Source organism: Bos grunniens, chromosome 19, assembly GCF_055505025.1.
Source record: "Bos grunniens cultivar Pamir isolate PY7600 chromosome 19, Bosgru_T2T1.0, whole genome shotgun sequence".
Taxonomy (NCBI): Eukaryota; Metazoa; Chordata; class Mammalia; order Artiodactyla; family Bovidae; genus Bos; species Bos grunniens.
Genome location: NC_141183.1, coordinates 41,440,024 through 41,462,616, shown reverse-complemented (window position 1 = coordinate 41,462,616; position 22,593 = coordinate 41,440,024). Strand labels below are relative to the sequence as shown.

Genomic DNA, 22,593 nt, shown 5'->3' with positions numbered 1-22,593 from the left:
TTCTTGCAGTGTCCACCCTGCCGAAGCCTCACCCGGGTCCTGGTGGAGTCCTACCGGAAGATCAAGGAGGCAGGCCAGAAATTCGAGATCATCTTTGTTAGTGCGGACAGGTAACGTGTGCTGACGGGTTGGCGGACAGGGTGGCGGTGTGTCTCCCCTTTTCCACAGGTGGATGGATGGCTCTTGCCTTTCATGCTCTGTAGCTGAGAACTTGGGGCTAGGGCTTGGGGGAGACCTATCTGGGATGATTGGCAGAAGGGCAGATATATTTCATATTTAATCATGTAATGGTCTAAAGGGGAGCCAAGAAAAACCCATTCTTGCTGTCAGTATTAAGGGACATCCTTATCCTGGCCTGGGGCATTGGAGATTAGGATGCATTTTTTTTCTGGTCAGTTCAACTTTTTGGATGGTGGTGAGTAGATATGGAAGAAGGAGGATGTAAAGAAAACAGCCAGAGACTAATGGAATATGACACCTGTCTTAGCTGGCTCTGCATTCATTTTTCTTAGCTCTGGCCACATGCTTTTTCTGGGGTCTGCCCACAAAACAAAAAGTGCAGGCTTTCTTCCCAGAGTATGTCAGGGCCTTTTAGCCTCAATTTCCTCTGTTTCTTGCCCTCTCGCTGGCTTTACTCATCAGTGACCTTCCTTCGTCGCAAAACTGCAGCCCCAGTTCAGACTGAGCCACCAGGCTTCCTTTTCACAGAAGGATCGCTGAGATGCCAACACACTGAGGGCCTTGTATGCACTGCCATATCCTTAATGCCTGTATGATGCTATGCTCAGTTGTACTGGCCCCTGGGCCCACCCCTCTGCTCCCTAGGGCAACCTTGAAGCCATGTCACAGGGCTTTTTAAAGCTTAAAAAAACCCATCAACTTGGGAATTCCCTGGTGGTCCAGTGGTTAGGACACTGTGCTCTCACTGCCAAGGGCCCTGGTTCAATCCCTGGTTGAGGAACTAAGGTCCCACAAGCTGCACCACCAAAAAAAGAAGTCTTCTTAAAAATAAAAATAAATTAAAAACATCAACTTTATTGAAGTATGATTTACATACAGTAAAATGCATGCATTCTAGGTATAGAGTTCAGTGAATTTTGACTAATGTATGTACTTGTGTCACCAACACAGTGAAGATATAGAACATTCCCATCAATGAAAAGACTCCCTCGTGGGATTCCCCTGTGGTTAAGAATCCTTCCAGTGAAGGGTGTGGGTTCAAACCCTGGTCGGGGAACTAAGGTCCCATATGCAATGGGGTGCAGCCAATTTTTTTTTAATTCTAAAAAAAAAAAAGAACTCCTGTGCCTTTTCTCAGTTGCCCCCAAATTCCAGCCCCACAGATCTCTGATCTGCTTCTATCACTTAATTCGATTTATCACTCTTAGAGTTTCTTAGATATGGAATCATAGGTGTATGCTTGATTAAAAGTGTTCTGTGCATATCACAGTTATATGCACAGATTACAAGCATTACAGGGAAGGAGGTGTCTGAACATCTAGGCTCCTAATTAAAGGAAGACCTGTCCATGTTGAAAAGAAAAGCTGAGCATGAATTGACTGGGTAGGCTGCAGAGGAGCAGTCTGTTGAAACGCCTGGCGTTTCAGCCTGGCGTCCACCTGCTGTGTGGGGCCTTGTGCACTGGGTCGGTCCTTCCCCAGCCTGGCGTCCGGGGAGCACAGTGATTAGAAACTGGGGCGTCTGTAGGGCCCTGGACGCAATTTGGTGGGAGGCGAGGAGGACCTGATGGTGGTGCCTTGAGGAGTAATAGAGCTCTGTCTCTGTGCATGTGTCTCTGTAGGTCTGAGGACTCATTCAAACAGTACTTCAGTGAGATGCCGTGGCTTGCAGTCCCCTACACCGACGAGGCCCGGCGGTCGCGCCTCAACCGGCTATATGGAATCCAAGGTAGGCGTTCCCGACTCCGGGGCTCCTTGGAATCTGGCTCATCTGGGTTCACCACCTCTTTGGCTTTCCTTCTGGAGGGGAAAGAACATCTTTATTTCCATGAATATTCACATTTTTCAGCATCTTAAAAATATGCGGTGGGTTTTGTGGTATGTAGATTATACCTCATTAAAGCCGTTTTTTGGAAAGAAAAAGTGCCTGTCTGGGTGAGACAGCTACTTCTCACCACCCAGCCTAGTGGGTTCTGACATACTTGGGCTACAGAGCTCACACGCCCAAGTGACCGGGTCAAAACCTGTCTTCAGACCTGAGAGTGACCTTTGGTTCCATCACTCAGGTTCTTTGAGCCTCGGTTTCCTCATGTGCAAAATGCAGATGATAAATTACCACAAAGAGTTGCTGGGAGCATGAATTGGATAAAGCAGATCCAGTACTTCTCACCATTGCTGAAGCCTCAGAGTAAAGGGTGAGGAGGGAGTACTGCCTTGTAGGTGACAGAACAGATTTCCTGAGAGTGTCAAAAACTTGGACTTGAAGTACTGATCATGGTGTTTTCAGAAATAATGGTTACTAGTGAGACAATCTGCATTTTTATTCTTTGTTATATGAATACCTCTTTCCCAGCCTTCATCCAACTCACTGGAAAAGACCCTGATGCTGGAAAAGATAGAGGGCAGGAGAAGGGGGTGACAGGATGATGGTTGGATGGTATCATTGACTCAATGGACATGAGCTTGACAAACTCCAGAAGATGGTAAAGGACAGAGAAGCCTGGTGTGCTACAGTCCCTGGGGTTGCAGAGTCAGACACAACTGAGCAACTAAACAGCAAGCCTTCACCTAGCCGGGTTTTTTCTTGGTGGCCTATTAAGAGTTAAATTCATTCTGTTTGTATTAGTGGTACCAGATCCTGGTCAGCCCTAGACAGTTAACAGCTAATATTTGAGTTCTCAGTATTCCTTGTTTTATAGGAAGTGGGAAAAAAAGAGACAAACCAAGATCTACCCACAAACTCCACAGCTTGTGGGGGGACTTATCAGGTTCTTTAACTTTTTTTCTTCACCATTTAGAGTACGCATATTGCTTTGTTAGGAGCTAGTTTCAAGAAATTGATGTTTCATCTAAAGCTGGTGATTCTTGGGACTTCTCTGGTGGTCCATTGGTTAAGACTCCATGTTTCCACTGCAGAGGGCTCAGGTTCATTCCCTGGTCGGGAAACTAAGATCCCATATGCCCTTCAGTGTGGCAAAAAGTAAATAAATGACTCTCAATTTCAAATGTACGCAGTTACTCCCTGGGGCTTTTGTGAAGATGCAGATTCGGACTCAGTGGTTCTGGGGTGTGGCAGAGATCCTGCCTTTCTAGCAAGCCCCCAGGTAATGCCAGTGCTGCTAGTCCAGGCTCTGCACTTTGGGCGTGAAGTCGAGGTCTGTGAATCCTTGAGAATCCTTCGAGAATTTTGGAGCTTTAGGTCTCCTAGTAATTAAAAAGATGAAAGCAGTTTTCCTTCCAAACAGAAGTGGAGTGACATGACATGGTTTACCATTCCAGCAGGATGGGTACCAGTTGGTTAGTTTAAAGGAGATGGTGCAGGTGTATTTCCTTCCAGCACTCTGCTTGCAGAGACTTAAAACATGTGTGCCTTAGCATAGAAGCAGTATTTCTTGAGATAAGGGATGACCCTAGACCAAGGGTTAAATTGCCACTTGATGCGGATAAGTAAAACTGCATGTCTCTCAATTCACTTATTCATTCATTCAACAAGTATTTGCTGAAGGCACTCCCCTACTGCTGACTGACCTTGAGCAAGTTACTTTATCCTTTTTTTTCAGTAAAATTGGGAAGTCTCAGTGTTGGGTACAGAGTAGGCATTTAATATTTAACTGACTGACTTAGGGAGAAAGGGGAAAATCTTTTATTTTACAACCTAAAAAAGATAAAGTTTTGGATGTCCGAAAACTTGCTAACAGAAAGGCAACTAACAATATGGCAAAGAATCTATTTCCTTTATAGAAAAAAAGAGCCCTTTCCAGATTTGTTCAGTCACGTCTGACACTTTGCGACTCCATGGACTGCTGCACGCCAGGCCTCTCTGCGCTTTACTCTCTCGGAGTTTGCTCAGACTCGTGTCCATTGAGTCAACAATGCCATCCAACCATCTCATCCTCTGTTGCCCCCTTCTCCTGCTGCCCTCAATCTTTCCTAGCATCAGAGTCTTTCCCAGTGAGTCAACTCTTCACATCAGGTGGCCAGAGTATTGGAGCTTCAGCTTCAGCATCAGTCCAAAAAAAGAGAGAGAAACAATTTAATTAAAAAAAATATATATATATATATATATGTATAGGATATAAGGTGGGCAATTCAGCTGATGCATATTGTCAGAATGGATAAGAAAAATATTCAGGATAATTTTAATTCATGATTTACAGATAAAAACACTGAATTTGTACCTGTTACATTTGCAAAGAACTCTACTCTCCAAAAAAGGATAATCCCCAGTGTAGGGAAGAGAGCAGGCTGCTGCTGCTAAATCGCTTCAGTCGTGTCCAACTCTGTGCAACCCTGTCCCTGGGATTCTCCAGGCAAGAACACTGGAGTGGGTTGCCATTTCCTTCTCCAATGCATGAAAGTGAAAAGTGAAAGGGAAGTCGTTCAGTCGTGTCCGACTCTTAGCGACCCCATGGACTACAGCCTACCAGGCTCCTCCATCCATGGGAGTTTCCAGGCAAGAGTACTGGAGTGGGGTGCCATTGCCTTCTCCGAGCAGGCTGCTAGGAGGAATCTAATCAGGACAAAATTTCCAGGAGAGATTGGCGATGCACACCAGAGGCCTTAAAAAATCTACAAAACCTTTGATTTCAAAATCCCACTTGTAGGAATTTATGTTCAGGAAGTTACCCTGTAGCACCTAGCAGAAACTGGACTTCTTTGCAGTTGGAGGTGCATTTTTGTGTTTTCTCTCATCTTTTGTATACTTTGGATTTCCTCACAGACCACAATTCTTTGCTTGCTTTAGCCCCGAGAAAACTCAGAACTGAATTTCTAACCACGTTTAGCAGTTTTGCAAAGCTGACAATTTCTCTGCACGCCCTAGATCCTAGCTTTGTTTTCTCTTCCTGCCTTGTTCTCTTCTCAGTGGGATGTTTTCATTTGTTTAAAAAATATTTTGTTTAATTTATTTGGTTGCACCAGGTCTTAGTTGTGGCATGCAGACTCTTAGTTGCACCATCTAGGAACTAGTTCCCTGACCAGGGATCAAACCCAGCCCCCTTGCATTGGGAGCATGGCGACCTAGCTACTGGACCATCAGGGAAGTCTCAGTTTTCATCTGTTTTTTATTGAATTATACCATTCACTTTTTAAACTGCCTCCAATCCTTTTTGGAAAAAAGGTGGGGTAGATTTAAATGGATAGGTTTCCATTTCTTGAGTTTCCACTAACCACTACTATACACTGAATTTGGTGGGAAATAAAAAACCAGAAGGTTATCCCAGTGCTGCCCTGGAGTGGATAAGATGAGATCCCCTTTGGGAAATAACTTCAGTAGGGTGATGTCTTTTGAAGAACTAGAATGTGTTGGTCAGATAGGTGACACTTTGTATGACGACTCAGGAAATCAAACTCATCCCATATAGCAAAGTGCGTGCTGGGCCTCGCTTGGCCACTCTGGTCCATCAGGTGGGCTCTCATCTTCTTTCCAGGCACAGGTCCTCAGTGCAGCATAAGCTTTTTCTTCTCTGAGGAAGGGAGTTGCCCTTTCTTGGATGCAGAGGCCAGTGAGGTGCAGATCCTGTTCTTAGGGGTCGATACTAAGGCCCTGAGATCACCTGAAAGTAATAAATTACCAAAGGATGGCCTATATCACGCACAGCCAGTTTGAGGTGGGGGTCTCTCCTTTCCTTTGCTCCATGAGATGCTTCTTGGGGCCCTTGGGCCCTTGGTAGTGGAGGAGACACAGAATAGCAGTCTCCTTGAGGAGAGATCATGAGGCCTGTGAGAGTCCACGCTAGTTTTAGACACACTACTGAGGCTGGAGGGTGCGCTTCCATCAGATGTTGGCAGGACATGAAAAAATTGATTGTTTTCTGTCTGCCTTCCGAGAGCAGAGAAGGGAACTCTCCTTTCGACTCCTCCAGCTGTCAACATACAAATAGAACAGCGGTCAGAGCCCTGGTTGTTAGGTGTGGCCCAGACAGCCAGCACGCGGGTGACCACAAATGAGCAAGAAGAGAAAGGAGCGTTTTCAGAGATGCATTCATTTGGCTCAGCCTCTTAAGGCCTGGCAGTGTGTGGATAAGCACATATGTGGTTCCCAGACTTCAAGGAGCCCTCATCTGAGGATCAGAAAGCTGATCTGGAGAGGCCCTGTGCCCAGGCAAGCAGCGGCCAGGCAACCACACAAAAGAACCCAGCTCTGCACTGGCCCGTCCCGCTGCTCCTTGTCTGCTGGCTCCGCAGAGCGCTTGCCCTGCCGTCTGCAGCAGTCTGTCTTCAGCTTGGACCTGCCTGCTTTCCCAGCTCCCCACCTCCTCCTTCCTCGCTCTTGGGTTCTCCCCCTGGCAGAGCGTTTTGTGCCAACTTGATCATTGACCTCTTTGGGTGGGCCTTAGGATTCATTCCTGTAAACAGCCTGTCTGACACTACTGGTTCACCCTGATCTGTCCACCTCTGACCCTATCTAGCCAGAAATGCACTAAAGCACAGTGAGAGGAATGTGAAAGAGCCTCACAGGATCCTTCTCAAGGCAGCGTTTAATGGAGGGCTGCACAATGGAATAATCTAAGTTCACAGGAGACTCTGGCTTGGGACTCTGGAGCCAGGAAGTTTCCTGGAGGAGGTGACTCTCAAGCAGGGCCTTACAGAATGTCTGGGATTTAGGTAGAGGGCTTGGGACATTCCAGGCCAAAGGCCAGAGCAAGATGTCCATGGTGTACTATATAGGGAGACTGAGTGATAAGGCCGGTAAGCACCAGGCTGTGGTCCTTGAACTTGGCCCTTTGGACTTTGGAGCTTTTGGAAAATTTTAATTAAAGGAAAATCAGTGCAGTAGAGACATTTAAGCTAGACTGGAAGAGAAATCCCAGAGGCACATTGTTTGTTGGCGTTGTTCAGTCGGTCAGTCGTATCCAACTCTGCAACCCCATGGGCTGCAGCACACCAGGCTTCCCTGTCCTCCACTATCTTCTGGAGTTTGCCCAAGTTCATGTCCATTGAGTTAGTTATGCTGTCTAACCATCTGGTCCTCTGCCACCCTCTTCTCCTTTTGCCTTCAATCTTTCCCAGCATCAGGGTCTTTTCTAATGAATTGGCTCTTTGCACCAGGTGGCCAAAGTATTGGAGCTTCAGCATCAGTCAGTCCTTCCAATGAATATTCAGGGTTGATTTCCTTCAGGATCAACTGGTTTGCTCTCCTTGCAGTTCCAGGGACTCTCAAGAGTCTCATTATCCCCTGGGGCACGTTATCCCCTGGGATTTCTAATGAATTCTTTGTGCTGCCACTGCGGCCAGGCCTTAGGCTGTGGCTCGTGACAGGCCTGCCTGTGGGGAGAGAGAGGCCGCTCCCTCGGGCTCCAGGGTCAGCGGACCTAAGAGGATGCAGGCAGCCTCTGCATCCCCGTGTCTAGCTCTAGCCTCACAGGGTCGCTTTCGCTTCATGGCATTTTTGGGGTCCCCTGAACATTAAGGGTCCGGTAGCTTAGTAGAAGCGCATGTTGTTAGTACAGTCTTGTGCTGCTTCTTCCTGTGATCTTACCAGTCAACATTCCACTGCCTTTGACTACCAAAATACAAGATTAAAATATAGATATACTTCTCTACTTCACATAGATATATAGAAGAGAAAATCCATGACTTGTTCTAGGGGTCTTGGGGATGGGGTTACTGAGAAGATGCCTTTGCACCCTTGCACAGGCTGGCCCACGAACAGAGTAACAGGGATGTGGAGGGGTGATTGGCTGGGGACCTGAGGTCCCAGGGCCATCACTTTCCTCCCTGTTGGCATCTCCCATGGCCCAAACTACTCCCTGACCCTGGATGTGTGTCTCTCTCCTTAGCAGCCCTGCTTTAGTGGGGGTGCGGAATCCTCCTGAACTCCCTGTCTCCCTCCTCTCCGCCATGGAACCATCTGTTACATCATCAAGTCTGTAACTTGGAGTGTCTGTGCATCTGCCCATCTCCTTTCTTCTTTCTTGCTCCATTACAGCTCCCATGTCCTCTCCAGGTGCCTCACCCTCCCGGCACCTCCACTGTTCACCGACCTGGAAGCTCTCTGCACCCCATCACTGAGGGGCCTTTATGGAGGTCTCACTATGTAGGCATGAGTGCTTAAATCACTGGCCATCAGTGATTCACTCAACCTCCAGCTCTTCTCCCTTCCCCAGATGTTGAGGTCCGGGGGTGGATCTTAAAATTCCAACCTTCTAACCACGTCTCTCTGGTGACCCACACCCATCATCTTAGCATCCCAAAAGAGGCTTTTACTCCTTCGATTGGAAGGGTCTTGGAAACTCTTGTGTCAGGATCTGGGACTAAGACCAAATAGTATAACAAAAGATGTTCCTATCACCCCTTTCATTCAGGAAATCGTAAGAGTCTTAGCTCTGTTCCAGGAACTGGGGGTGAAGGCCAGATATACACGCCTTATTATGTTGCAGTATCACAATGTACACAATCCATACCATACACCATGCACGCACAGAGTCCTTGGAGAGTCTCGCCGCCTGTCTGGCTCGGCAGATCTACGGGGCTGTATCTGGGAGAGCTCGCGCTCCCTGCTTGACTCTGTCCTCAGCTCTCACCCCACTTGCTGTGTCCTCCTGGATGTCTTGATGAGGGTTCTTTCACAGCGTGGAGTCGGGTATCTTCCACTGCCTGCACCCAAGCCGAACCGCCTCCACCTGGCCTGTCTTCGTGCCCGGCAGTGTGCAGATGACTTGATCGGATTGTCACTTTGTACATTGAGGCCCACAAGGGCAGAGCTCCCCTGTGTCACCCGGACAGGCTCAGACTGTGCAGGAGAACCCAGAATCCTCTGGGCGCCTCGGGAGCTGGGCTCGGAGCACCCCTGGATTCTGAGTGTCCCCCAGCGTCCCAAGGAGGCCTTGCACAAGATGCTGCCACTTCATTCAGGTGTCCATCCAGGTGGTGCAGGGAGGGTCTGGGACTTGAGGAGGTGTCTGCTCCTGGGCTGGGTGCTGTTCCCTCGAGTGATCTAGCCTCAGCTCTGGCTGCCTGAGTTCACCAAGGCCTGGCATGTGGCCTCCACCTGCTTCCTTTGCTTGGGGAGCAGTGGGGTTGGCCTCCCTCCTCCCAGCATTTTGTGCAGACCGGGGAATTTGTAGCCCTATAAGCTGTTGACAAATGTGTTTCTAAGGAAAGGGTTTGGACACACTTGGCGAAAGGCAAATCCCATTAGCCATTGTCTAACGCTGGCTGTTGAGAACACCATGTTCTCTGCAGGGATGCTCGGAGCGCATTCTCTCCTGGGTTAGGGGCCTTCGCTGGCTTTGTTGTCTCCCCTCCCCTTCCCGCTTTGGGGCCAGTGGATAGGGCCCAAGCAAGCCCTGGAGGCACTGCCGTGAGGCCCTCGCTCTCCCAGCACCTGTTTTTCTTCTGTTTCTCTCCTGCCCTCTTGTTCCTTACCCTCATCCTCTAGCTTTCCTCTCCTTTTCCCTTTTCCCCACCTTCCTCATCCACTCCCTGCCCTTCTCCTCTCTCTCCCCCTTCTGAGCCCCTTTTTGAAGAATGGATGTGAGGCAGTGTCTATTTTCTATAGAAATGAAACACTCAGCCGTAGTGGTTTTCTTTTTTATTATTTATTTAATTTTTGGCCGTCCTGGGTCTCCGTTGCCTCGCAGGCTTTTCTCTAGTTGCGGCGAGCGGGGGCTCCTCTTCGTTGCAGCGAGCAGGCTTCTCCTTGCAGTGGAGTCTCTTGTTGCGGAGCATGGGCTCTAGGGTGCTCGGGCTCCAGTAGTTGCAGCACGAAGTCTCAGGAGTTGCAGCGTGTGGGCTCTAGAGCACAGGCTCAATAGTTGTGGTGCACAGGCTTAGTTGATCTGTGGCATGTGGGATCTTTCTTGGTCAGGGATTGAACCCATGTCTCCTGCATCGGCAGGCAGATTCTTTACTACTGAGCCACCAGGGAAGTCCTCATTGTGGTTTTCAATGAACCGAGGATAAGGGGCTGACACTGCTGTATTTGTAGGCAAGTCTCAGGATTTAAAGGGCTGGTGCAGGCTGTCTGGAGCTGCCCCCTGGGCCTGGGGAGGGTAGCTGGGGGCTGCCTCGGGGCCTCCAGAGCAGCCTCAGTGCTCTCCTCTGCTCATCTTGTTTCATTTTGAGAACATAAAAAAAGAAAAACCAGGGAAGGACAAAGAATAATATAACAAACACCCCTGGGGCCACCACCTAGAATTGACACCTTTGCTTCCAATATTTAGTATAGAAATGAATGGGAGCTTTAAACAGACACCAAGCTGGGTTCCCTCCACTCCTCCTCGGAGCCCCTTCCTTCTCCCCGGGGTGCTGGGGGTGCCCAGCAGTGACCCTACCACCCATTCAGTGTGAGTCTTCTTCAAATGCTTGCTCTGTGGCTGTGAATCCATGAGTAATGTAAGGTCGTGCTGGCTGTGTTTGTAGAAGTGTACTTAAGTGCTGACATGCTGTAATAGCGTTCTGCAGCTTGCTTTTCTCACTAAACATTATGTCTTTGAGATTTATCCCTGTTGATATTTACATCTGGTTCATTTCAGTGCCATGAAGTGCTTTGTTGTACTACAGCCTGTTTATCTGTTTATCAGTTCCACTGTTGGTGGATATTTGGTTGTTTCTGGTTTTTCTATAAGAATGCTGCCATTTTAAATGTCTTCTTCGGGACTTCCCTGGCAGTCCAGTGGTTAAGACTCTGCACTTTCCCTGTAGAGGGCATGGGTTTGATCCCTAGTTGGGGAACTAAGATCTTGCCTGCCTTGTGGTGGCGCCAAAAAAAAGGTCTTTGTGCCTCCTGGCATGGCCACATGGGCCTTCTGGCCAAGTTCAAGTGAGCCTAATCCCTTTGACCTCCCTTGGGTTTTTCTGAGCTTCACCTCCCAAACTAGCTGCCTTCTTCCTTTCCTTATTAGCTCTCCCAGCAGGGGAAGATTTCGGGGAGCAGGAGAGAGAAGAGGGATGTGATGAATGGAATGGGTGGTGGATGTGGCCAAAGCATGGTCTGTATTTGTCATCCCACCCCTACTGCCCCTCAGTTCTTATTTGATTTTTATTTAACTTGAATGAATTTATCATAAGACAGTTTAAGAAAAATGTATATCTATCTCACCCGCATTCCTGCCTTCCTCACACAACTGTTTTCACTTTTCTGGGTCCCTTTTGGTCTCTGTCTACAAGCATATTTCTGCACAGTTGTAATTGTACACATAGCACTGTGTATTCTGTATTTTCGATTTAACCACATATTACAAACATTTTCCATCCTGCTACAGTCTTCATGATGACCGTGTATTTCCATGATCATGTACCTTTTGTCCTGCCACGTGCCCTAACCTGCTCTATCCTGTCCTGGGGCCTGCCTTTCCTTGCCTTTCTCTTCCCCAGTCCCAGCAATCTTTGTGCTCACACGGTCATCTAGCAGCAGAGAAACAGCCCTGCCCGGCTCCTCTCCCACCCGCCGACGGTGCTGCCCCCAGACCCACCACCTCCTTCGAAACTCCCTTTCTTTGGCGATAGAAAAGCAGCCAAACGCAACCTGGAACAGTCTCAGTAGGTGCGACTTTGAGATTGTTTTACATAGTCACAAATCGGCTTCTCCAAGAGGAAACAGCATGGAGCCAGCTCCTTAGGCCTTTTCTTTCTTCTCTAGGTTTTCAGGGAGATGGTGAAGGGGATTCAGAGGCTCTGGCATGGTCTACCCGAGCTCCCCAGGGAGGCGCCTGGGGCCGAGGCCCTCTCTAGGAGTGTAGAGTATGTGTTCTACGCCCAGAGGTTGAACTTGGGGTGGTGCACGTAAGAGAGCACCGTCTGTAGACGTGGCAGCATCACGCCGGCCCTGGAGCCCGCCCTGTGGTGTTGATCTCACTCTGTCTTCTGTTTCTTGAGCAAACTCCCTCCAGCCACCGTGGAGGTTCCCGTGTATATCACTAAAGCAAGTCTTCTCCTTTTACTTTTTTAACTTATTTTTATTTTTTGGCCGCACCGCACGGCTTGCAGAATCTTAGTTCCTCAACCAGGGACTGAACTGGGCCCTGACAGCGAAAGTGTGGAATCATAACCACTGGACCACCAGGGAAGTCCTCGGCACTGGTCTTCTATCCCTTCTCGAGAGCCAGAGGATCAACCTAGGGATGACTACTACTACTACTAATAATAATGGACTTAGTTATAATGAGAGCTGATATATATAGAGTGCTTTGTGCCAGATATCCTGCTCAAAAGCATTTTCTGCTTGGCATCTTTTTACTCCTTCCTACACCCAAGTAAGATCAGAAACTCCCACTCCCCCCATTTGACGGTGTGTAAATGAGGCTCTGAGCAAGTAAATGACTTGCCTGCATCTTCCTTGGAACCCGCACTGTAGTCTCCCCGCCCCCGCCCCCGCCCCCACCCCCACCCCCCGCACTGTCCTAGCTGGGAAACAAGTTCAAGAGAAGCAGAGATGAACTGTTCCCTTTTCATTCCCTTCAGAGAAGCCTCTTGCTGGTGTGGAAGTTATTTTGTACAAAGGCATCAATTAGAAATTTTCCATTTCCTTTAAGTTTCCCATTAGAGGCTCTGCCCTATTTTCTCCTTGGAAGTCTCTGCTTCGGGGAACCTGCTTCAAGGGACGGGGGAACAGGGAAGGCATGAGGGTCTGAATGGGGAAGCGGGTGAATGGGAGAGAAAGGGGAGAGGTGATCATATCTCAGCCTCCTTCCCCCACAGCCTCAGAGAAAAGGAAAGTGGGTGGTGCAGAAGGTATGGATGCAGGAACGTGCCCTGCCCTGCCCAGCTCCTCCTTGGGGATGACTGCCCTCCAACCCATGGTGCTGTGAGAGTCCCCGCCAGCAGACTGGCCTGGTAGAAAGAGCAGCAGTTTGCCAACAAGCAGATCAGGCTTTCTGTCCCAACTTGGCCACTTACTGGGCAGATGACCTTGGGTAGGCAACTTGACCATTGGCAGAAGGAGGATAATCTTACATCCCAGGGTGAGGTCCCCACACTGGGTGGAGCACTGAGCAGATGCCACGAGATTGAGCTTCCTTCTGGCTGGTTCATCCCCAGAGAGGTGTACACGCTTAGGGCTCTGGGGCCAAACTAACCCAAGATCCGGTCAGTGATGGGAAAGCAACTGGTGCTTGTCAATTCTTTTTCCCAGTCCATGTGCTCGAAATGGGCTTCTCTGGATTGAAATCTGTGGTCACTATACCGAGTCGCTTTCTGTTTGTGCTCCACAGTCAACCTAACCTTGTCATCTTGGGCTTAAAGCACCAAATACAAGGGGCCTTTACTTTTGCATAGCTGTTGGGGAGGGGTGGGGAGGGTCCAGGGGAACTGTCCCTCCATGGAATCGGCTGAGGAACCCCCAGTAGTCACCTGGGGGCTCGAGTCCCTGCCTTGCTGTCCTGGTGCCTCCCCCCCACCAGCAAGGACTGGAGACAGGCCTTAGCCATGGCAACAAAGAAGCCCATTAGTCACCTGGAGAAACCAAAGCCCCAAACCAGAAAGCAAGCCTCTCTGCCTTTGGATTTTACTTTCCCTCCCTTCTCCATCCTCTGTGCATGCCTGCCCACCCGCCACAGACCAACCCAGCATCCCATGTCTGGGCTACAAACAAGCCTGCTGCTGTGTCTAATCATAGCAGTGGGCAGGAACCTGGTTTACCCCAACACTAGAAATTGCCCAATTTCAGAAACTGATTAAACAACTTTGCCAAAGCATTTTTGAGATGGGGCATGGCACTGGGAGGCGTTCATCTGCAGCCAGCTGGCCCTTCGTGTCATGGGCCCCAGCCCCAGGCCCCTACAGGCTGCTGACTCAAGCCCAGCCCCATCTGGGATAGGGAGACCCCTGATGTGAACCGCAGGTCTCTGGGAGATGCCGAGCAGATATGAGATGAGGCTGAAGATGCCCCGTGTCTCTTGTGCTCTGGGAGCATCCTAAAAGCCCCCAAAAGCGCCTGCTCTGGCCATGTGCATTTGTATGTGATGTGTGTGGTGGGAAAGGCAGTCCCTAGAGGGTGCTTCTCTCTGGATCTGCTCCCCAACATGCCAAGCCTCTCCTTCTCATAGGTGTGAACATAATGCACTCGTTTTTCCTTTTGAAGGCAGGTCCACCCCTGCATGCCTGCTGCCCCGGCCACCGCACAGGTTACAAAACACCATGGCTGTGTTTCTGGTACCTCAGCATCCCTCCCCCCTCCCACCCCCCACAGAGAAGAAAAATGTCAGTGAAGCAAACTACTGACTCAAAGCTGTAGAATCTATAAATATTAAATTGCTCTGGCTTTCCCTGGCCCATCTAGCTCCAGTCAGCTCCAGTGGGGAGGTGGCTGGTTACTGCAAGGAGGGGAGGGACCAGTGCGGAGACAACTGTCCTCAGAGGTCAAGGCCGAGGCTGCCTCCATGGGCTGAGGTCCCTGGCTGGAGGAGAAGCAGCAGAGAGTGGGGTGCAAGGAGCAGGGAGCTGGAAAACCCACATGCCCCTGTAACCCAGAAGGGGTCACCTCTGATTCTTCCATTTGAGGCTTTATGGTTGGAGGGAGACTGTGGTTTGTGGGGAGCTGGGTGTTGCATCTCTGACCCCAGCCCAGGACTCTCATGTGAGGGCAGCAGCACTGCCAGTACGTTCCCTCCAGGGACTGTTCCCCCAGAGCGGGCACTGGAACCGCCCCAGGCAGCGGGGCTGGAGATGGTGGCTAGCTGTCCTCTCCCATCTGCTGCCCCAGGCTCCTCCTACCACAGGCCCCCTGTGCTCCCCCGGGGGGGGCCCTCCTGCTATGATCTGTGCTGGTCTATACACCCTTGTGTGTGCACTGCAAGGGAGTATGCGTTTATACCACCTGCTGAGGTTGAGACTTCCTGCAGGCGGGGGAGCAGCTCCTGTTTCTTGGGGACCTCATGTTGTTGCTCAGTTGTGTCCGACTCTTTGCGACCCCATGGGCTGCAGCACACCAGGCTTCCCTGTCCTTCACTATCTCCCGGAGTTTGTTCAAGCTCATGTCCATTGAGTTGATGATGTCATCCAACCTCTCTAGGCTTTCTCATTTTTCTTCTATGTACTGAGACCCAGGGCTGAAGTTCTTAAATACACAGCCTCGTTGATCCTCCCATAGTGGGGTAAGGTGGGAACTGCAGCGTGTTCACCACATGGCAGCGGAGGGTCTGAGGTCCAGAGGGAGGACGTGACTTGCTCGGGCTTCTGTGGAGAAGTCCCCTGCAGACCCAGAGGGGTTCCACGGCTCTTCCGAGGTGGAGCCCGGATTCCACTCGAGGACTAAACCGTGTCCGGGGGTGCTGTCCCATGGACTGTGGGGCCATAGCCAAGCTCGCTCGCTCGCTCTCTTGCAGGCATCCCCACGCTCATCGTGCTGGACCCGCAGGGGGAGGTGATCACGCGGCAGGGACGGGTGGAGGTGCTGAATGACGAGGACTGCAGGGGCTTCCCGTGGCACCCCAAGCCCGTGCTGGAGCTCTCCGACTCCAACGCCGTGCAGCTCAACGAGGGCCCCTGCCTCGTCCTGTTTGTAGGTAGGAAGCTCAGCTGAGGGCCCCAGGTGGAACAAGATGGGCAGAGCTCACTAGGGGGCCAGGGGGGTCTGTCCCTGCAGCTTCTTTCAGTCACCAGCAGTGCAGAGCCTGGGCCTTTGTCTCTGGCTGCCGTGCTTCTGACCCCGGTGATTTATTCATGCTTCTCCCCTGTGGCGGCTGTGCAGGGAGCTGCTGCTCTGCTTTCCTTCTAGCTGCTCCCGGCCACCAGCTGGGAAGAAGAGGTCAGGCCGGGAGGAAGCCCTCGGCCCGCTGATGAACAGACCCATTGTTGGAGGCGGGGCTGCTGCACAGAAGCTGCGGGGGGATGAGGGGGTGGGGTGGGGCTGGGCCCCCTCAGGCCAGGGTTCACCCCCAGCTGCTGCTGCTTCTTTCCTGTGCTCTGAGGAGCTGCCCCAGGGTGGCATCTCTGGGGCTGAGAACCCCTCTGTCTCCCTGCCTCTCCCTCTCGTGCTCAGTGTGTGACCAGTCTGCCCTGCAGGAAGACACAGGAATACCTGCGGCAGGCTCCCAGCAGGCCCGTAGGGTGACCCCTGGTTCCTTCTGCAAACGGAGTAACTGCTGGCCAAGGGCCATCTCACCCTCTGCCTTAGGTCTCATTGCTCGGTTCCACTTAAGTCTGGGTACCAGGATCATGGCCGAGCTGCTGCCACCTGTAGTGAAGGGGCTGGAGAATGTGTGTAGCATCCAACCCCCATTCTCTGGAAGTCTGGTTTGGGGTCCCCCAGGTGGGGAGCCCATATGTGGACTGGAGGGAATCCTGGCTTGCAGGCTGGCCTTGTACTTGGAGGACAGTGGCCCTGGGAAGGGATGGCCTTAGGGACCCATTCCCCTTGGGGCTTTACTGCCTGCTGCAGGCTCACACGCCCCCAGTCTGGAGCCTGGGAAGCTTTTATGAAGGAGGGACAATTGGGAACATCACTGGCCATCTGTAGATGTGGAAACAGGGTTCCAGGGAGGCAGAGCAAGTTTCCACCATCACCAAGCTAATCAGAGGTGAATCTAGAGTGTATGTGGCTGAGCCTGCACACTGGGCCTCCTGGGAGGACTTCTGGGTGAAGGTCCTTTGCAGGCACCTGTCCCCCCTCCCCTGCTTTGCACTGGGTCTTGGTTCCGGGGTTCAGCAGGGGTGAGGTGCTCCCATGCTGCTACTTCACTGGAAGCAAGAGATGCCCAAAGGGGGTTCTGGGAGCCTGGCTGGGGGTTCCCTACAGTCAGCCTGTCCCCTCCCAGGCAAGTCCCACTGCCAGCTATGAAGTTGGCATGCCAGTGCCCTGGTGCTTCCCAGCTGCCATCAAAGCTGATGATCAGACCGCAGTCCTGACCCACCACCATTAGGAAGTCAGGGATCCAAGGACAGAGCATCTTATTCTATGATGGAGAGAAGAGCACCAGGGCCTCAGGTTCTGGCTTAGGAGAGGCTCAGCTTCCAAGGTGGGTTTGTGAGGAGTTCAGTGAACAGGATTTCATTTGCCTGAGCATTAGTGCTAGATGGTGAAGTGAGTTCTTCCTGGGGGCATGATGCAGAACAGCCTGCCTGCGAGAACAGTGAGGAAGCTGGCCTGTGCCTGGGGACACACCCTCTTGCATCCAGGAGGTGAGGTCAGTGTCCCAGGGCAGGCTTTGCTTCCATTCAGGGCCGCCCAGATGGGCATGTGGGGCCTGGACCTGGACACCACTCCATCTGATTGACAAGCCAGTGCTGCTTTGTGTCTTTCTCTCCCTTATCACAGATTCTGAGGATGACGGCGAGTCGGAGGCGGCCAAGCAGCTGATCCAGCCAATAGCTGAGAAGATCATTGCCAAGTACAAAGCCAAAGAGGAGGAGGCGCCGCTCCTGTTCTTTGTGGCGGGGGAGGTGAGTGCTGCCGGGGCCCCCCGGGCTGGCTCCACTGGCAGACCTTTAGAACACGAGCGATGTAGCCCTTGGGGATGTCTGAAGGGGCCTGGGCTTCTGGGGTAATGGTGCTTCTACAAGAGCCCACAGACAAATGGAGCACGAAAAGGTGTCATCAGTCAAGGAAAACCAGTTCCGGCCCTTGCTGCCTCCTTCTTCCCATCTCTTACCCAGCAGTCCCCGGGCAGCAGGGGGCCCTCCTAGAACAGAAGCTCCCTCTTGCACCCACCCCGGCTGCTAGGGAGCCACAAAGATAGTGGACAGCGCTTACTCCTTCCGGGCTGGGTCCCAGCCAGGCTCTTGATGCTTTACAAAGAGACTGTTTGGTTAGTCTTCGGACACCCCTCCGCCCAAGGGACCTTTTCCCATCACCGAACGCTGATGGGGATCGGACTATCACTCCGACCTGCAGTTACCCCGCCAGCCCAGGGAGAATGCTGACGTTCCTAGCATTCCTGCCTCTTCCACCCCAGGCCTGTCCCTAGAAGGCCTCCAGCTGGTAGGGGAGTGGCTCCCAAGGTAGGGGAGCCTGGGTCCCGCAGACGCGTAATCTCTGAGATCACGTAGGTTGCGCAGCCACGCCCCCTCGGTTCCCCACCCCGGAGCCACCCTCCACGCATGCGCAGCTGCCTCTCCCCACCCAGGCACTGGCCTCAGTCGGTTATTGACAGACACACATTTTGAAGCCAGTGCGCCCCTCCCCGACCCCGCTCCACCCGTCCTCCTTGCTCCCATCTGTACCTCTAGTCGGTCCGAGCCCTGTGCTCATTTCACGCTGTGTTTGGATCCCAGGGGCGGCCAGACACCCTGAACCACCCATTCATCACCTCAATAGCCGCCCCTGCCCGGTGGGCCCCTGGAAGACAGCTGGAGTCACCCTGCCTAGCCGTGGGGTGGAAGGGACAAAGCCGGTTCACAGGGCCCTGCCTTGGGCTACACAGCCCACTCCACACAAAGCACAAATGGAAGCCGCACTGAATGTATTAAACTCTAACCCCTTCGACCAGAACAGCGGCTTGGAGAGAAAAGATGGGCTCAGGAGAGGGAAAGGGCTGAGCCGGGGTGGAGGCGGGGCTGCAAGGCTCCAGTGGCCGCCCTAGAAACAAGGCCAAAAAGGAGCGCTGGCAGGTTTCCTATAGGCCCGGCCAGGCCAGGTGCCGCACCTGCACCACCCACGTGCTCGTCGCCTACCCATCCTTAGGGGTTCACAGATGAGGAAAGTGAGGCTAGGAGAGGGTAAGGCTGCTGCGAGGCTGGCCTGGCAGGGCTGTGTGCCCAGGCTGGCTCACTCTCCCAGAGCCCCATGTGAGCCATTATTGAATCCCTTTTATAGGATTTATGAGACCTGGCCTCTGAGAGGTTTCTTGCCAAAGCCTCACATTAAGTAGGTGGCAGAGAGAGGAGTGAATGTGAGATCAGGAGTGACTCTGGAAACAAGCTCTCACTCCCTCTGTCCACCGGGTCCCGTACAGGGCTGGGCCAGCCTGGACCAGGATGTTAGGCAGAGGCCCAGGGGTATAGGGGCATCCACCACTCCAACTCCACACCCCCCCCACCTAACCTTCTCTGCTCTGAACCCGGGCTCCTGGCCTTGGCAACTCTCTTGGCCAGTTCTCTAACCTCAGAAGCAAGACAGTGGGAAAGGAAGCGGGCACAGGGCGCTGGAACCGTCAGGCACCACCTGGGTGCCTCTGAGCCCAGGACTCCAGCCCTTCACAGTCAGCCTGTGGCTGGGGCCTTTGTCTTGATCCCATCCTCACCCACAGACAGAAGTTGTCCTTTCCCGAGCCTCAAAAGACATTAAAATTCATCTCCCCATGTTTGCTCAGAAGGAAGGGAGGCAGCAGGCACTGAGCTTGGCTTTCTAATGGGAGTTGGATGCATGGGATTTGTCCAGGTCTCTCCCCTCTGTTTATCGTGAAGATTGTTTATTAACCCAAATGGAGGGCCTGAATTGGGTGAACACTGCCAGAGATGCTGAATCACCCGGCATTGCTGGGAAGTGCGTGCTGTTTGTTGGGTGGAGAAAAAAAGACGATCACTTATCTTTCCTAAGAAATTGCCCTTTTAGAAAGAAACGTTTTTTGTCTCAGAAACTGCTTGCCAGCCTTTAAGGCCCAGAATACTCTGAGCTCTTTTTCTGCAGGTCTTCTCATTCAGTGGAGAATTTTGCACATTTTATAGTGAAACAACCTGGGGATGGGTATAGAGCGTCCATTTCCTGTTAACAGCAGCATGAAAAGTAACCTCAGATGGCTGTGTGTATGCATGCTCAACCCTATTCAACTCTTTGCATCCTCAGGGACTGTAGCCTGCTAGGCTCCTCTGTCCATGGGATTTTCCAGGCAAGAATACTGGAGTCGTTTGCCATTCCCTTCTCCAGGGGACCTTCCTGACTCAGGGATTGAACCCAGGTCTCCAGCATTGGCAGGCGGATTCTTTAACATGAAGCCACCTGGGGAAGCCCAATCTCAGATGGCTGCCCCCTTACAAATCTTTCTGTCTTTGGATTTCTGTTTGCCTTTATATTTACTAAAGGTATACCTCATACTAGAGAAATTTATCAGGACAGTCACTGGGAACCTACGATTACTATAGTAATGGTGTAAAACCTCAGTAGTACTTCAGAGGCCTGGGCTTCTGAACTGGTTGTGCAACTCCTGCCCACCCCCTACAGCTGTGGGGATGGGGGTCGGGGGTAGGGGGACTGAGCTGTTTTGTTAAAAACATTCCGAAGCTGAAGTCCAGATAGCCCTCTGCCCACAGTGGGGCTGCAGGTAATTGAGAGTGGGTTGCAAAAGTAAGTAATCAAAAGACATCCCATTTTTACAAGTTAAAGTTGCTTTCATGCTAATAAAGCAAGATGACTTGCCTGGGGTTTGAGCTGATGCAGAGAGTGAATTTGATGAACTAGCTCCCCCTCGCCCTGGTAGGGCAGGGTCCCCTGCTCCCCCTCTCCATGCTCCCCATTCTGAAAGCCCATCTTGCCTGGAGGTCAGGGCTCTCCAGGATGGTGGGGTGGGGTTCCACTCCATGGTGTCTGGGGAGTCCGGGCCCATGGGATTCTCTACCCTCTTTCTTGACAACTCATTGGTTTTCTTCCCCTCTGGTGACTTCCAGGATGACATGACTGACTCCCTGCGAGATTACACCAACCTGCCCGAGGCTGCCCCTTTACTCACCATTCTGGACATGTCAGCCCGGGCCAAGTACGTGATGGACGTGGAGGAGATCACCCCCGCCATTGTGGAGGCCTTTGTGAATGACTTCCTAGCAGAAAAGCTCAAACCAGAGCCCATCTAGTGGGGCCCCAGCTTCCCGGGACCTTATTTAAAACTCATTCTTCTCCTCCCCCTCCCCCCTCTTCCCGTCACCCTTGGACTTTTCCAGAGTGTTCCGAATCACACAACCCAAGTGTCCAACCTCTCTGTGGTGCCTTGTTTTCTGCATTAACTCCTCAGCTAGCACCCTAGGGTGCACATACTCTCCAGCAGCAGAAGAAACCACCGTGTTTGGAGACTCTATTCGGGGATTCGTGGGGCTGGCATAACCGGCCAGAATGAGGGCTGCGGCACGCTCTTGGTCGCTGGCTCTGGGTGAGGTATTTCGCGCGCCCCCGGGTGTTCTAACGCCGAGTGGGCACAGACCTTGGGTGCGCCGGCTCTGCCGCGGGTGCTAGAGCACATGCGCAGAGCCCCAGCGGCTCAGAGCCACGCGGGCGCTCAGGTGGAGCCCGGTAGGGGCACGGCCCTGGAGGTCTTGGTGCAGAACTTCTGCCTGCCAAGACAGCCTTTCCTCAGTGACTTGGTCTGTCTTGATCTGAGGAGAAAAACACCAGCTTGTCAGTCGGTATCTTGGGCAAGGGAGGAGCTCCAGCTGTCAAAGGTAACTTGTGTTCTTTTCTGATGAGAAAGAGTAGCTACGGTAATGGTTCACGGAGTAATTGCTTACTTTGATGGAGCACCCCCCATGTGATAAGAAAGAGCTGCTTCTTCCTTCCTTCGAGCTCTTTCCCCCTTGATCTTGACCTTCCCCCAGTTTCTGCCGTCTCAAATGGACAGCCCCTCCCATTTTAGAATGTTGTTAGTAAGTTCTCCCCTCTGGCCATCTTCCCAAGAAGAGGCAGTGACGGACCTGCATTGCCAGAAGAGCACTGTGCCCCCAGCACCCTGTGGCTCTGGGCCTGAGGCCCCTGGAGCCTCTGCCCACCCTTGGTTACCCCTGCGTTCCCTTTTCTTCTCAAAGCAGAACTTTTAAAAAGAGACAAGGAGTTGCCAGAAGCCTAGCTTTTCCCTAAGAACCTGCAGAAAGGGCTGTGCCCTAGGGAGTGCAGGCTGAGGACAGTTCAGCTAAAAATGGGCCCTGTGTTGGCTCTGCTGGGCCCAGCTCAGCTCCTTCTTTGGGCTGAACTAACCACAGAAAGGAAACTAGCAGCTGTGCTCTTAGGATTTGGGGTAGAAGGCTTCCCCGGGTTTCAGCCTATCTCAATCAGGTGTCAGGGCCTTTCGGATCATCTCAGGCCTCACCTCTGGCTCCACTCACAGCCAACCAAGACCGTTTATTTGGAAAACCCAGCCCCTTCCAATTAGCTGTTGACAGCATTGCTTCTTGCTGAGTGGGATTGTTTGTTTGTAGTTCAGATGGACAAGTTGAGTTGGTCATTAGACTATTACTGTTGCCAGCCTGAAATGCAATCACCTAGTAAGAAATAAAACAGGCATCTCTGGACGTTATCAACCATTTGGCCTTTCCTGTCCTTCATAACAAAAATCTTCTGGCTAGTACTGTGCTCCATGGGGTGGGCAGTGAGGGCATGGGTGGCACATACAAGATCCTCTTGACTTTCACCAGGTACTTGGCAGCTGTGCTTCAGGATTTTTGAGAACCAAGCCCTAACATGGTCATCTGTCGAATCCTTCAGAAGCCAGGATGCTCGTTTGGATGAGAGTGCCAGAGGCAGATCCTTGCTGGAGCGCTGGCCGCCATCGCTTGGGGTTTGACTTGCCATGGCAGGGGGTGGAGTCTCAGATGACAGGCATCCTTGTGAACTCAT

The 22,593-nt window shown here is 51.9% G+C and overlaps 1 protein-coding gene across 2 annotated transcripts in view; it reads left to right on the top strand.

Moving 5' to 3' along the window:
• NXN (nucleoredoxin) overlaps positions 1 to 22,280 on the top strand; it is a 162,987-nt gene extending 140,707 nt beyond the window's left edge. Inside the window, exons 4-8 of one of the 2 annotated variants that reach the window (XM_086359843.1) lie at positions 10 to 110; positions 1,802 to 1,908; positions 15,446 to 15,625; positions 17,377 to 17,501; positions 20,661 to 22,280. In XM_086359843.1, the coding sequence (XP_086215969.1) occupies positions 10 to 110; positions 1,802 to 1,908; positions 15,446 to 15,625; positions 17,377 to 17,501; positions 20,661 to 20,843 (696 nt within the window). In that variant the 3' untranslated portion in view covers positions 20,844 to 22,280. The remainder of the gene's footprint in view (positions 1 to 9; positions 111 to 1,801; positions 1,909 to 15,445; positions 15,626 to 17,376; positions 17,502 to 20,660) is intronic. The other variant, XM_086359844.1, reaches the window with a different exon arrangement.
• The last annotated feature ends 313 nt before the right edge of the window (positions 22,281 to 22,593 follow it).